The sequence below is a fragment of the Mobula birostris genome, chromosome 7, assembly GCF_030028105.1.
Source record: "Mobula birostris isolate sMobBir1 chromosome 7, sMobBir1.hap1, whole genome shotgun sequence".
NCBI lineage: Eukaryota > Metazoa > Chordata > Chondrichthyes > Myliobatiformes > Myliobatidae > Mobula > Mobula birostris.
The window spans coordinates 114,700,701-114,716,118 of NC_092376.1; the positions used below are offsets into that span (position 1 = coordinate 114,700,701).

The window sequence follows — 15,418 nt, forward strand, 5'->3', positions numbered from 1 at the left end:
AGTTTTTAAAACGTCCCTAATGTATCTGCCTCTACCACCACCCCTGGTAGGGTATTCCACACACTGAGCGCTCTGTAAAAAAACTTTACCTCTGACATCCGCCGCATACATTATTCCAGTCACTTTAAAATTATGCTGCTTCATATTAGCCATTTCCACCCTGGGTAAAAGCCTCTGACTATCTGCTTGATCTATGCCTCTTATCATCTTGTTCACCTCCATCACGTCACCTCTTAACCTTCTTCGCTCCAAAGAGAAAAGTAAAGTTCACTTAACTAATCTTCATAAGACTTGTCCTCTGCACCTCCCTAAAGCTTCCACACCCTTCCTATAATAAGGTAACCAGAACCAAGCACAGTATTCCAGTGTGATCTAACCTGGGTTTTATAGAGTTACAACATTACCTCCCAGCTCTTGAATTTAAACCCCTGACTAATGAAGACCAACACAGCATACACCTTTATAACCTCCCTAACAACTTACACAGATACTTTGAAGGATCTATGGTAGTGGACACCAAGAAGGAAGGCAGATTGGAAAGTGAGTGTTTGAGTATAAATCCACATGATTTGTGGAAGAATTTTAAAAGCTGGTTGATTAAAGTCCAGGACTAGCGTGTTCCTGCGAAGCTGATAGATAAAGATGGCAAGGCTTGGAAACTTTGGATGACAATGTAAGCATTTGTAAGGTTTAGGAACTTGAAATTAGACAATGCACTTGATGAATATAGAGAAATTAAACAAGAAATAGAGGGCTAACAGAGGCCAGAAAATGATCTTGACAAGTTGGATCAAGGAGAACCCCAAGGCATTTTATACGTATACTAGGAATAAGAAGGTAGATCAGAAAAGGGTAGGTCCACTCGAGGATAAAGGAGGGGATTTATGAATGGAAATCAGTATTCACCAAGGAAAAGGAGATGGGTGAGTGAGATTAGGGAGAGTTTTGCTGATATTCTAGGACATATCAATATTAGAAAGAAGGTGGTATTGTGTGTCTAGGAAAATATTCAAGTGGATAAGTCCCCAGTGCCTGATAGAATCTAATTCAGGCTACTGAGGGAAACAAGGGAGGAGATTGCTGGAACCTTGACAAAGATACAGTATGTGTATCTCTTTAGCCACAGGCAAGATACCAGAAATTGGAGATTAGCCAATGTTGTTCCTTCATTTGAGAAAGACAATAGGCACAAACTAGAAAATTATAGGTTAGAGAGCCTTGCATCAGTGGTAGGGAAATTATTGGAGAAGTTTCCCATGGAATGACTTGTCTGCATTGGAAAAACCTGGACTTGTTAGAGAAAGTCAGTTGTGCTTTGTGCAGGGAGATCCTGCCTCTCCAAACTGATTGAGTTCTTCTGAGGGAAGTGACAAAGATGACTGAGGGAAGGTCAGTAGATGTTGTCTTCATGGATTTTGGTGAAGCATTTGACAAGGTCCCTCATGTTAAATAAAGGTGATGCTGGAAGTCTTGAGCAACACACACAAAATGCTGGAGGAACTTAGCAAGACAGGCAAAATTGATGGAAGGAAATAAACAGGCAATACTTGGGCTGATTTTCTTCATCAGCACTTTCCGTGCTATCCACGACTTGTGTCATCTGTAAACTTACTAATCACTGCACCTATTTTTCATCCGAATCACGTATATGGACTGTGTTATTCATTGACACAAATGACAAAATTCACTCTATGTTTCAATGTGTACATGTGACAAATAAAGCAAATCTTTATATTTATCAAAAAGATAATATCTGGATATGTTATTGACTTCAGCATGCAGGCCTCCCCCCAATTACCAGCTGAGTGTTTAAAGGTTGGGCTCGAATTTTGTTTGCTTATTTCAGCATTGTAATGGACTCCCCAAATGGATTTTATCTAAAATCCACACATGGAGTTTCACGTACATTGAGTGCGCAAGTGCTCAGAGATTGTTGGGCTTGCAACTGTTGTGCTACTTACATTGTATCTGTATGTGGACAGTCTTGTACACTGGGACAGACTTTACTTGGAGGGTTGGAAGGTGCTCCATTGTTAAAACATCCATTTGTACCGGAGGGTAAGGTGCATAGGTTTTACCTCAATGTAGATTCTGAACTTCATTACACACTTCACCAAACTTTTTAATCAGTTCCTATTTTCAAAATTTTCTTTAGGATGTTTTTGAATCGCTTCCCAGCATCTTCCTTCAATTTTGGCTTTGGCTCACTCTGATTCTTTTCTCAATTCTTCTCCAGTTCTCCCCACTAGATAGTTCACCCCACCTCCATTCTGAGTGACTTGCACTCCAGAGTAAGACAACCCTGAGGAAAAATATTAATGCATGATAGATTGTTCTATTCTCCAGTCCAGGCAGTGACATTAGAATATCAAGATATTGTGCCCCCAATTATTGAGAAACCCAAGCACCTCATTGGTTCACCAAAAACAAATGATGCTGCAGCGTTTCTAGCCCCGGGAGTTTGCTCTGCACCTATCTCTCATAATCCTCCATTTCGGAACATTTGGAATCTGGTGCAAGTGTCATGGCAATTGAATCATATTCACTCATTAAATATGCATTATATTTCTTGATATTTTCCCAATAGCTCAGTGGTACATCTAGTACATGGTGCTTCTGGGATGAAAACCATGCCACTTTGTGGTAAAGTGGTTGGCAAACTCTATTTCCCTCCAAAGAACATTTGTGCGATAAAGAAATAAGACAAAAGTGAAATTAGATAATTTTACAAGTAATTGAAGATGCGCACTTCAATTCAATAGCCACTTTATTAGCAACACCTGTTGGTTAATGCAAATATCGAATCAGTCAATCATGTGGCAGCATCTCAATGCATGAAAGCATGCAGACATGGTCAAGAGGTTCAGTTTTTATTCAGAACAAACATCAGAATGTGAGAGAAATGTGATCTAAGTGACTTTGACCATGAAATGATTGTTGGTGCCAGACGGGGCGGTTTGAATAGCCCAGAAATTGCTGACCTCCTGGGATTTTCATGCACAAAAGTCCCTAGAATTTACATAGAATGGTACAAAAAAAACCCTTCCAGTGAGTGGCAATTCTGTGGGCAAAAATACTTTGTTAATGTCAGTGGTCAGAGGAGAATGGCCAAACTGGTTCAAGCTGACGGGGAGGAAACAGTAACTCAGATACCACATGTTACAACAGTGGCGTGCAGAGTTGGTGTGCAGAAGAGCAGCTCTGAACACACAACACGTCATTCCTTGAAGTGGAGTTCCATAGCAGCAGAAGACCATGAACACAATCACACAGAAATATTCTCAGTGGCCACCATTGGGTACCACCTGTACCTGATAAAATGGCCACTGACTGTATGTACTAACCACCATGAAAATTTCCCATTGATTCAGTGCTCCAATATTATTTGCAGGGAAGTCGAATCTGCAGTAAAACGAAGTTGAAAATGGTAGAGCTGGAATTTGCACCACATTGTCCGAGAACCAGGAACTGGTCAATGCACAATACTGAACAATACTGCGACTTTGTTCTATAAAATGTAACAAAGTAGCACTGCTTCTATTCAAAAGTATTAGTGATGTAAAATTTAAATATAATTTACTCCTTCATTGAGTAAATTATCACTTAACGCTATCTGTTGACACATTGCAAGCTACAGATAGCTCACAAACATCCTGCCTGAGACTCACTAAATATGGTGCATTGTTTAGGCAAGCAGCAGGAATTTTGTCTGTGAGATTTCCAGTATTATTAAAACTTCTCAACACCTGGTGCAATGTTGAAGCTTAGTTTTATCAGTCGTGCAACTCTGCTGCTGGGACACAATGCGAGTGCTTGAACTAGTTAGTAGAAGCTAGATAGAAAAGGAGCTGGATTTTCTTTCTGTGGAGTTAATTGTCTGTTTTGGAAACATTTCAGCCCTATTTATCTCTGTCTATTCTTGCCACCCATAATACCAGGCAGCATGGAAGTTCCCCTCCCTCCATTCATTCCCCCCCCCCACTTCTCCCATCTCTCCCTCCTTTGGCTCTTAACTCTTCATCCCCACTTTTGCCCCATCAGTTCTCTGTCCACTTCCCTCATCCTCCCCCTTTTCCGTGGTTCTCTCCCCACTCCTCTTTCTCTGCATCGACTTCCCACTCTCCCTTCCAACCCCCCACCGTCCCTATGTCATAATGCAGTCAGAATTTGCAGCTTAGTCCTTATCCAGAGTCTTTGCATGCATTTCTGCAGTGCTGCAAGACCCTGAGAACAATTTATCCGCTATCTGTTCCCTGATCCCCCCCTCCTTTTTTTACTCTCTATGCCATTTTATTGGAAGTAAGAACAGCAGTTTTTCTAAATGTCAGTTTTTCTGATGGCACAAAGCCCCATTTTAAATATTACAGTACCTTCCTGTCAGTACAATGGCTCCACTGGGAAATCCGCCATTCCTGCCTGTCTGATTCAGTACAATTTAGATGTTCAAGGACAGCTGGGAATAGGCAATAGAGCAGGATTTGCCAGCAATGTGCAAATCTAGAGAATAAATATTTTTAAAAGCCTGTCATAAAGCACTAAGTTTGACAATATAGCTTCTCATAAAGTGATTGTATTTGCCAATACATTCCCTCTATTAAGCGACATTTGCTGAATTTACTGTGTGCATTTGGAGTGAGCGCATATTTGGTTTATTTGCCACAGAGAGGAGGAACACATTCTTTTTGATGCTATGTAACACAGAGAGCATACATCCTACCCAGTCTAATCATGGGGACAGGAGCAGGGCTTAATTTTCATTAATTCCTCAGTGCTGGTATTTTAAGTGGTCTGTTTTTTCTCTTCTAGTGTTGCCATCAAGCCATGTTCTGGAGTCCTGAATGCCCATGGCTGCTGTCCACACCTTATCTGTATCTAGTGATCACAACAACCTGTATCCTTGTTCTCCAGTTAACAGCAAGTGCAAAATGGGAAGCGTTGGTAGTCTAATGGCTGAAAAACATGAGCTCACAAGTGATAATATGAAGAGTCACCGAAGTGGGAACGCATACAACCTCAGGCAGCCAGATGGGCTCTTTAAAAAAGGACTGACCCAGAGAGACCTGTTGAACTATCTTAACAGCACCAAAAAAGGAGCAAAAACGGACAAAAGGATTGCGTCCGGGTGTTCTTCCATGGAACGGTGCCGAAAAGACGGACAGAATGAGATTTATGGGAAGGACATTGACCTAAAAAAGAACTCACTTCCTGTTGGAGGAAAATTTGAAAAGGTACTTTAAACCTCAGTCAGAAACACCTGACTAGAACAAGTTTGATACAGTAGAATAAGTTGCCTTTTACTTTTAATTCACCCTGTTTAAGATCTATCAATCTGATAATTATTTAATGTACTTTATTTTCAACCTTCTGAATTTTTAATATTTCTCTTTATGTATTTTGATTCTGTATAAATATGGATAACTACAGCCACCTTCATTCACTACTGGTGGTGGCACTATACTCACTTATTTGGTTCTTGTCTATCCAGCTGAAGCCAGAAGTTCCTACAAGGAACACTGGCGTTTTCCCAAATCCAGGCCTCATTTTATTTCTTCATCCATATGCAGCCACTTGGCAACATCACTCAAAAGCGTGGCATCAGTATCTTCACGGATTCTTGTAGCATTGTTGCAAGTGGATTATAGCACAGTGTGTATCTTATGCAATGCTGCACCAGAATCCTTTTTCAAAACATGGGGTTTGTGTGTGTGGCAGAACAGTTAAAGTTTTCAAGCTCACATGACAAAGTGAGTGTTGCAGTTGATCACTGCTACAAAGTAGTTCAAAGTTCAAAGTAAATTTATTATCAAAGTTCATGCTGTATATGTCACCAAATACAACCCTGAGATTCATTTTCCTGTGGGCATACTCAGCAAATCTATCTAGAATAGTAACTATAACAGGATCAATGAAAGGTCACTCAAAGCGCAGAAGGTAAGAAACTGTGCAGATGAAAATATAAGTAAACGGCAATTAATTATGAGAACATGAGATAATGAGATAAAGAGTCCTTAAAGTGAGATCATTGGTTGTGGGAACGTTTCAATGGACGAGCAAGTGAGAGTAGCTACACAAATAGCTACACATGGTCTCAGGATGTCCATACCAAGCCACAAGAGGACACAGTTATGATGTGTACAGATGACGCCACCTCTGTTTCTCTCTCTGAGCTTCTCCACAGCTTCTCTTGACAATCTCTATCTTGACAAGCTACTTGTTTGATCATTGGCAATGGACGGGCTGAAATTTTCTTCAACTTGAAATGTTACTTATTTTCTCTCTTTCTATAAGAGTATTTCCAGCATTTTCTACGTATTTCAGTAACAGCTTCTTTATTACCTCATGGCTGTCTCAGTAGCAATATCTTTTAAGATAAAAAAGAAGCTTTAGTCAGACTCTGAGCAGAGTAACTGTGAGGAATGTAAATGTCACCAGGATGCTCTTGCCAGATAGTCTGACAATGTAAGTGGGGAGAAGAGACTTCTGCAAAGCTGTTTAAATGCATGAACTTCAATTGAAGTGTTTGTTCATTGGTGCCTAATTGGATTTCTGCAACTAAGAAAAGTGTGTAGACCTCAAACCTAAAAATTATTGGCTTTGCCTGATTTTATATTAGCATTTATCTCTATACTTGACATTCAAACAGATTGTCTTTTGATAATTATGACATTCTTTAAGATCATAGATTGTAAAGAAAATGATTATAACACTACAACCAACTAGATGTACCAGTGTGATTCATGTTAACCTACTGTCTGGGATGGGAGTCTCTCTATTAAGTTAAATGAACCTAGTTTAATATAAGTATTTGCCATCCAGGTTAGCTCATGTCACTCCTCTATCAGGTGTTGATAGTCTCACAAGTACAAAAATCAGGGCTGTGAGATATCTAGATAATAAAAACATCAGGAAAGCAGAAGGTGCCGGAACTAAGCTTTGCCTTTCAGTTGATGATGGAAATGCTACAAAAATTTGGAGAATAAACAACTTCTTATGGATTACTAATGGGTATACGAGCATAATCCATTTAGCAGAAAACAAGTACAAACTGTATTTTAATGTATATCAGTTGATCTTCAATTTTACATCCTCCCATCTACTCCCCCTCACCAAACCGTCCCCACCTTATTGTCTTTTCCACAGTCACGATTCCGACCCTCTGCATTCACGCCGGTGGTGCCAACGAACTTCAGTTCAACGCAGAATCTGTATCCGCAGCAGACCAAGGAGCTGAGTGACAGTACAGCCAGCCTCAATGTCTTCAGCAAGATGGACCATTCACCCATGAGGAATGGAGCTGAAAAGAAGGATTACTTCAGGACAGTCAGTCAAGAGGAGGACCTGTCTGACTCTGGGCGGAATTCCATGACGAGCCTCCCTCCCTGCGGAACGGGCCTGAAGCACCACATAGGGCAGATAAGTGCCTCCATGGGGCAAATCAACCACATTGGCTCAAACTGCATTGATGGGGGATCCAAGGAGGCTTCCAACTCTGACAGTGGCCGTTTCTCCTGCAAGAGTATGGCAGTCCTGAGCCGGGTGGACCCCCAGGGCAACATGTCCCCTTCCTGCGAGCTGTCACGATCGATGGAGGACGTTGTCAGAGAGCTGGAAGACCGACTTCACGAGAAGGAAGTGGAGCTGAAGCACGTGAGGAGGAACCTGGATGAGAGCGAGGATGCCATTGCTCAGGTGTTCGAGGATAAGCAAAGGCTCTGGGAGAAGGAGATGGAAGAGCTGAAGCGAATCTATGCCAGCAAGCTGCGCCAGGTGACCCAGCAAGCCCAGCACACCCAGCGGACTCTCCAGCTGCAGGTCTTCAAGATCAAGCAGGAGAAGAGGAAGCTGCAGGAGGATTTCAACAAGTTGCTGCTGGAATGTGAGCAGCTCAAAAGCCAGTGTACGTCTTATCGACAGGAGCAAGATGACTTAACCCCAAAGCTGGAGGAGACCAAATGGGAGGTATAATTATTTATGTATTAATATTATGTATTGCCATTGGTTAATTAGCATTTCACAAACAAAAGAACATGGAACCCCAAAGTAATCAGCAACATCTTCCTTGTTACTGATTTAGGTTTCTGTACTAACACTGTTACATTGTCCACATTGTCCCATATTGTTTTCCACTAAAACGTCGAGGAAGCTGTACCTATTCTTAAAGCTGGCTTTAATTGTTTGTTATTAACCCTGCCCTTATGCACTGCACAAGGCAAATTTGTCAAAAACCTGTTGCTAAACACGATTGGGTATTTGGTGCACCAATTGCACCCGGCAAGATTTTTGTCTGTGGGCTCTCATCTTTCTGCTTATGTACAGACATCAAAGGCTGTGTAGAATTTAGTCACCTGTGCAAAATTCTTACCTGCACATGGTTTATGCCCCACATGAGAAATCAACCTTTAACCTTGGGGTTGAGACCTGCTTCAGTGATAGATAAAGAGGGCCCAGGCTTACCTAGGCTGCTGGCAGAAAGTCTGAGCAGGGATTACCTTCCAAGCACACTTTCCTGAAGAATTCTCCTTTGCAATGTTACCAGTCTGTGCTTGGTTACTGCTGATGCCCTGATCTCTTCTTTCCACACCTCAATTTCAGACCAAGGATGCTGACAGCAATGCTGTTCTCCTGGAGTTAAATCTCTGCAAGGCTCAGCTCTATTACGTGGGAGGCATTTGCTCCATTAATCCCACTTTCATTCATATAGCACACCGAATTTCATACTGGAATCAAAGGAGATGTTTAATTTCTCTGAAGTGAATGCACCTTTGACATATATTTTATATTTATCTATCTCTTTCCAAACCAGTATTCACCAGTGGCTAGGCCCAATTCTTTTCCTCTGCACTTAGCAACTAAAATTTCGAATGATCCATCTTGGTCAAGAGTAAAGTCAACAACAGAAGTGCAGCACAGAAACAGTGCCTGCAGTTCTATTTATGACAACCATCAAGGCCCATCTATCCTCATCCATTTACCATCCTTAGTCTGGGCCCTCCTTTGTTTTAGTTGGAATACTTAAATACTGTGAGAGTCTTAACCTCCATCACTCCTCAGTATTTTCCAGATTCCAACCTTGGGGGGTGAAAAAAAAATCTTCCTCAGATCCCCTCTAAACTTCCTTGTAGCTTGTAACCTTAAACCCTCAATCTGATTGAATCTCTGGCAAAGGAAGAAAACCATTTCAGGTTGGTCTGTAGTGTCTGCACTGTTCAACAGCTGGGCAATTACAAACTTCTCTCTCAAAATTTAAAAAAAAGCTTTGAGCATTTAGATTAAAAAGTCTTGGGTGAAAACCTAAATGTTGGTTTTTGCTCATGCTGAGCAGCCTGTTGTTTCAGATGACCAGAAGGGTTTGCTTGAAATTTGTCTCATTGCAGGTCTGTCAGAAGGCTGGTGAGATCGCCCTGCTGAAGCAGCAACTGCGAGACTCTCAGGCAGAGGTAGCGGAGAAACTGAGTGAGCTGTTCAGCCTGAAAGCCCTGCTCCAAGAAGTTCGAGTGGAGCTCTGTACCAAAGATGAACAGATGTTGCTGCTAAAGAACTCCCTGCAGTCACAATCCAAGCAACTAGCTAAAAGCACAAACGCACTGCTGCAGCAGCAGCAGCAGCAGGAGGAGCACATCTTACTCCAAGAAGCCTGCCTGGAGAGAGATGGAGCACCCGAAGAAATGAAAGGCTTGTTGAACAGGGAGACTGATGATCTGAAAGCCAGAAGCTGTCATGGTGACACCACCCAAGGTCTTGTCCTCCAGATTGAAAGACTGAAAGCTGAACTGTTATTGGAACGAAGGCAGTGTGAAGCCCAAGCTGCCAATTTTGAAATTGAGAGAAGTACCTGGCAGGACGAAAAGGAAAAAGTCATTCAGTATCAGAAACAACTACAGTCTAGTTATCTAGAGATGTACCAAAGAAACCAAGCCCTTGAACAAGAAATTCGGGTTATTACAGCCAAAGTAGAACTGACGGACAATGATGTCAAACAGAACCTACCATGGATTGAAAGGATCGAATCCTCTGAGATATGATAAGCAATTAAATTGTGCATCATTGATTGTAGATCAGGACACTGACTTTTTTAAAGATATATATATATTGTGTTGAATTCCTCAAGGTGAACAGAACATGATGATAGGTTGTAGCAGCTGGAAGATATTACTGACTTGGATCTACAAATGGAAAGGATGACACACAAGGATGCTTCCAGAATGTTCTCTAATGGAAAGTGGCATGTGTAGAGAACCTGAAATACTTAGTTCTTGATGCCTCAAATCTGAGAAGTGATTGACCTTTTCTCCATAATTGAAAGATGCTACAAAGAACTTCTGTGCATTCAACAAATGCAAACCTGACTTAAGTCAAGCCAATTTAAGTTTTAAACTCAGTGGTTTAAAATGTGAAATAATCCCCTAGTATGGTATTTTGTTTACCTATATATTATAGAATCACTGCAGAGAATGACACATTAATGCAATTCAGGTCCCTCTCTGAATTAATAATTGTTAGAGCTTAGTTTAAATTTCACATTCCACAGAATTAAGCTCTGCAATTTGATTAGCAAATCTGCCAAGAAGTAATATTGATTTGGAATGATAGTTTTAGAAAAGTGAAAAGTAATACCAGATCTTGTCTATGTTTAATTATTTTTGTAAGGATTTTCCCTTTTTTGAGATGGATTGAATTTTATCGGCTGAATTTTATTTGGATTTTGTTTTATAACATTTTCTACACATGAGGCATAGATACCATTTTTTTCATAATGCTCTTCCTTTGCCTTTTTATCACTCACTATGTATAGACAAACTGGAAGTTTCTGTCTTATGAGGATCATGATTGTACTGACAAGATCTGGCTTGCTTTGCAGCATCCGGGAGGGCAATTGTTTTGCTTTTGTCTTGTGTCTTGTTGAAACAGAATTGGGCCTCAAGGGAAGAAGAGGACAATATTGAAACCGACATTCAAAACTATAACCCTACCTGCTAGTACTTTTTAGAATTAATATGCAGATACCTACAGCTGTTGGTTGTTCACTGCAATGTCAGGGCAGTGAGAGCAGTCATATGCAGTCATGGCCAGAGCAGTATTTGCCTCAGAAAAAAAAAATGACCACCTCAATGACACCACGTTTTCTCCTCCAGGAATTGTAACTCAGAACGAAACAGCCTGGTTAAATTTATAAATACATTCACAAATACATTTTCATTCTTTCATTGCAAGGTTGAATATTTTAAAATTGTATTGAGATATGCTGTACAATTGCCATTTTTGATCATTACTCCTCACCACGTATCTTAAAGTACTGTTCAGAGAATACGTCACTATACTGTGAGAAATATCCCATAGACAGCATTGCAAAGACCAGCTAGCTCACTGGTTTCTTTTTGACTACATAGACTGAGAAAGGAATGTTGACAAAAATGCCTGGAGAAGTCCCTTCCATGTGAACAAGGCAATGCATTTTTCATTCATGTGTGAAATGGCTAAGTATTTCTCAACCAGAAGGCAGGACTTGCAACAGTACAGGACACACAGGTTCTGCACTAATACGGTACAGAAGTAATCCCTCAGCTTGTGTTTGTGACTTCTGTGGAGTGATCCACAGCCTACTGCGTATTTTTACTGAACAAAGCTGACGGTGAAAATCTGAATCCCAATGAGTGGAGCTGGTGTACAAATGGATTAGGAGCAGATGTAGGCTAACTAGTGACTCAAGCCAGCGCTGCATTCCAATAATAACATGGCTAATCAAATTTCAACTTCAATTCTACGTTCTTGCTTACCCCAGTTATCATAGAACTTAGAATATCGCAGCACAGTACAAGTCACTCAGCCCACAGCATTGTGCCAGCCTTTTAACCTACTCCAAGCCACCCCTCCCATGTAGCCCTCCATTTTTCTTACACCTATGTGCCCATCTAAGTGTTTTTCTTAAATGTCACTAATGTATCTGCCTCTACCAACCTCCCCCCTACCTCCTGGCAGTGCCTTCCACTTATCCCTGCTTATTGATCGAGTTTCTACCCACACCATTCAAGGAATGTTCAACATTTGTCTTCCTAAAAGGAAGCAGAATCCCAAAGATTAAAGGTCAACTGAGAGAGAAAAAGTATCTTTTTTTAAGAAATGGATGACCCTTATTTTTAAATAATAAACTCAATTTTTAAATTCTTTCCACATCTATTCTTTCAATACCCTTCACTATAACAAACTAAAATTTCCAGGTAGTTTTGACTGCAAAGCTACAGCAGAATTAGTGTCAGTTTTTTTTTTAGCTGCCACAATTTTTTTTAAAGAATCAGGAGGTATTATCTGGCTGAACACAGGTTTGCCACTGTGTATAGTCTGTTGCACATTGACTCTCCACCCTCAGTACAGGGCTGCTAGGATCACTACTTATAGCCGCACCTACCAGCATTTCATCTTAATGTTCCTTACAGGTTCCCATCTGCGCTTGCAAATTCCACTCACCTGTAATTGTTCACTAAACACCAAGACATGTGATGGTGGATGCACTGTCTGCAAAGTTCTAACCTCAAAGGAGATTTTAAGACCTGTCCAATATAGGTTTCTATGGGCATCTTCACAATAAGGCAGTTGTACTGAATTCAAAGACTAGCTTACTCCCCTGTCTAGTCTCTGCAGCAAGGTTTAGCTGCCAATACAGCTACCTGAGTGGTGGCATTCCCTTCCCTATCAAGGAGGAGGTACTTCCAGCCAACAAAGTTAAAATAAACCAAACAGTATGTTTCAGTTTTAATTTAGACAAGCAGTTCTTAACATACATACATTTAACACTGATAGACGATTTCTAATTTATGAAAGATTTCTGAATTACAAAAGATTTATAAACTCCAATTTCCAAACACGGGTACAATTCTTACAAAAAAAAGAACTTACCAATGAGTTGCAGATGAATGAGTTGTCTGTTACAGAAACCAAATGTTGACAAATGAATTCTAGTTCTTCTATCTGTCACCCCCATCTTTCTGTAATTCTCCTTGTCATTGGTAGCAATTCCAGATGCTTTCTAACATTTATACTGTTTTGCTACTAGTTGACGTTATCTACAAGTGATGTTTTTCAGATGCCTTTGCTAGGACAAGGTAATTCACACAGATGGTCTAAATGCTTCTGGGGACAGAGATCTCAGACACCCAAAAATAATTCTGTGAGGACTGACTCTCTGAGTATGAAAATACTGTATCCCAACTAATATATGTTCGACAACACATGTGACCATGTTTGATGTGCTAAATGACAAAATCAGTCTGGTCTGCAATCTTCTCAGATTTAGTCACAATGATGCAAGTAACTTAGCCAGTGTTGTCTGGTTAGATGCAGGCTAATTAGCACAACCCTATTGTCTTACATTGATTAAGCATGGGTCTACAAGAACTACTTGTTCAGTTGTTTACAACAAGAAGCTGAGCAAGGAATGTTGGTTAGAAATTTAACTTTGTCACAAACTCTAACCCTTTGGAAAACTTATGCTGCTGTGCTAGAAAGCTCAGGTCAGCAATAAACCTCTTGGGCCTTGGAAAGAAAATAATCTACCACAGACAGCAAAATCATCTTCCTCTATGCTTGTTCAGTAACTCTCTCTCTCCCTCTCCAACTTTATCCTGGGGGCATGATCCTTTCAGTCCACTGAACTGACACCTATATCAAGCACCCATTCACACTAAAAATGGGTTTATTGTGCATTTATTCTTTCCACATTGCTACCAAAGTCCTCAAGATTCTAGCACTCACCTGACACAATTCTGGCCAGTTAGCTTACTTTAGGATGTAGGGTGAAACTAGAGCACCCTGAAAAAACCGATGTGGTCCACCAGGAGAATGTGTAAGCTTGACATGGTCAGCACCAGTGGCCAGGATTGAACATAGGTCACTGCAGCACGAACTCTGCCCCAGTGCCACAATATTCCTGTTTCCCTTGCTCACTCTAACATGACTTCCTGATGTAAGCAATACTGAAAGCCAGTGTTACTTCTTCATGTCATTTAAGGGGCTTGAAAATGGAATAAGAGCAACTTCCAAAATCACCAAATCTTCTGAACACTCAAGTTTTAGATAATTTCCAAAGAAACTTGGGCTCCAGTTCTTGCTGCTCAGATCACTTCTTTGCTGAGTGTGAACACAAACAATACTGTTCCCCTTCAAGAAAGAGTTCCCACTTGAGAACAAAGTGATGATCTGTTGCAGACATTGAAAACAAAAAAAATGCATTTTCTGTTTAGTTTAGATTTCCAGTATCTGGATCTATTTTGTTATTTGCGTCTGTCCTGCTTTAATAGAATCCAGAGCTGAAAAAACAACCATATAACCATGATTTAATCTTGCTTCAGTTCTTCCTGCCTCCCCACTATAACCAAAAAGATGTTTCCTTTTAGATATAATATTTTAAGTATAGAAGTGGTTGTGGAGCACTGGATGCTGCCTGTCCTGGGTGGCATTTCTTGATTTTCCTTTTAAGTTTAAAAAAAAATTTTAACACCTGTTAGCATTCTGCAAAATTGTTTTGAGTAACTAAAATCCTTCCACAGTCAATAACTGGGCCACACCAGTTTGGAGATGGATTATACAGAGTACAGAAGGCTGAGAGGGCCTAATACAAGATTCCTTCTCCCACCTCTTTTCCCCTTCCTCAGCACCTGCACTGGCTGCAGGGTAGACTAGTGCTTAACAAAAGAACAATATTGACTTCATGGCCTAGTGTACTAGTGCTTACTTTGGATTGATGATACACTGTGTCCACCTAGTGACAATGATCAGTACTGCAGTTACTCGCTCCTATACTGCCATCTTTTCATCACCTATTTCTTTCATTGTAGCAGACTGTACCAGTTATGTTGTTGCTATGAGCAACGTAGTCATTTTAAAATACTTCAGGTTTAATCTGCATCTGTGGTAGTGAATTAAATGTCTAGAAAATGTTAACCTGGCATCTTAACATTGTTTAGTAACTAGGACCAGATGCATTAAGCTTGCTATTTACCAATCATTTATGGCTCAAACTCTGGCTTAAACATTTCCAAATAAAACTTACTTTAAAATGGGTTCTTGTTTTACCATGGTTTGTCTGTTAATGACATACGTTAATGCACTCTGGTGTGCACCATAATTTATAGTAAAAGTGAAGTTATATTTGGAAGGTAACCTAGAAAAACATTAGAACCAAAACCAAATCATTATTCCAGGTGAAGTTCAGTTAAAAACTGTATGGAATTAACTTTACTATTTAAACCAAAGCTGTAAATTTGCTTGTTACATTGGGAAATCTGTATCTTATCTGCTTGTCAATGCTAGAGGAAATGTTTGTAATAGTTATAAACAGCTCTAGATTTTTACACAGTCTTCTCATTCCCAGATAATCACCATTGAAATTTACCCATAATCCCAAAGCATTTTTCTTGATGGAGTG

At 40.3% G+C, this 15,418-nt stretch overlaps 1 protein-coding gene across 6 annotated transcripts in view; it reads left to right on the forward strand.

Moving 5' to 3' along the window:
* n4bp3 (NEDD4 binding protein 3) overlaps positions 1 to 15,048 on the forward strand; it is a 168,014-nt gene extending 152,966 nt beyond the window's left edge. For all 6 annotated transcript variants that reach the window (XM_072263641.1, XM_072263639.1, XM_072263638.1 and 3 more), the window contains 3 exons: positions 4,807 to 5,228; positions 7,141 to 7,959; positions 9,375 to 15,048. In XM_072263641.1, the coding sequence (XP_072119742.1) occupies positions 4,839 to 5,228; positions 7,141 to 7,959; positions 9,375 to 10,022 (1,857 nt within the window). In that variant the 5' untranslated portion in view covers positions 4,807 to 4,838 and the 3' untranslated portion in view covers positions 10,023 to 15,048. The remainder of the gene's footprint in view (positions 1 to 4,806; positions 5,229 to 7,140; positions 7,960 to 9,374) is intronic.
* Positions 15,049 to 15,418: the final 370 nt, after the last annotated feature.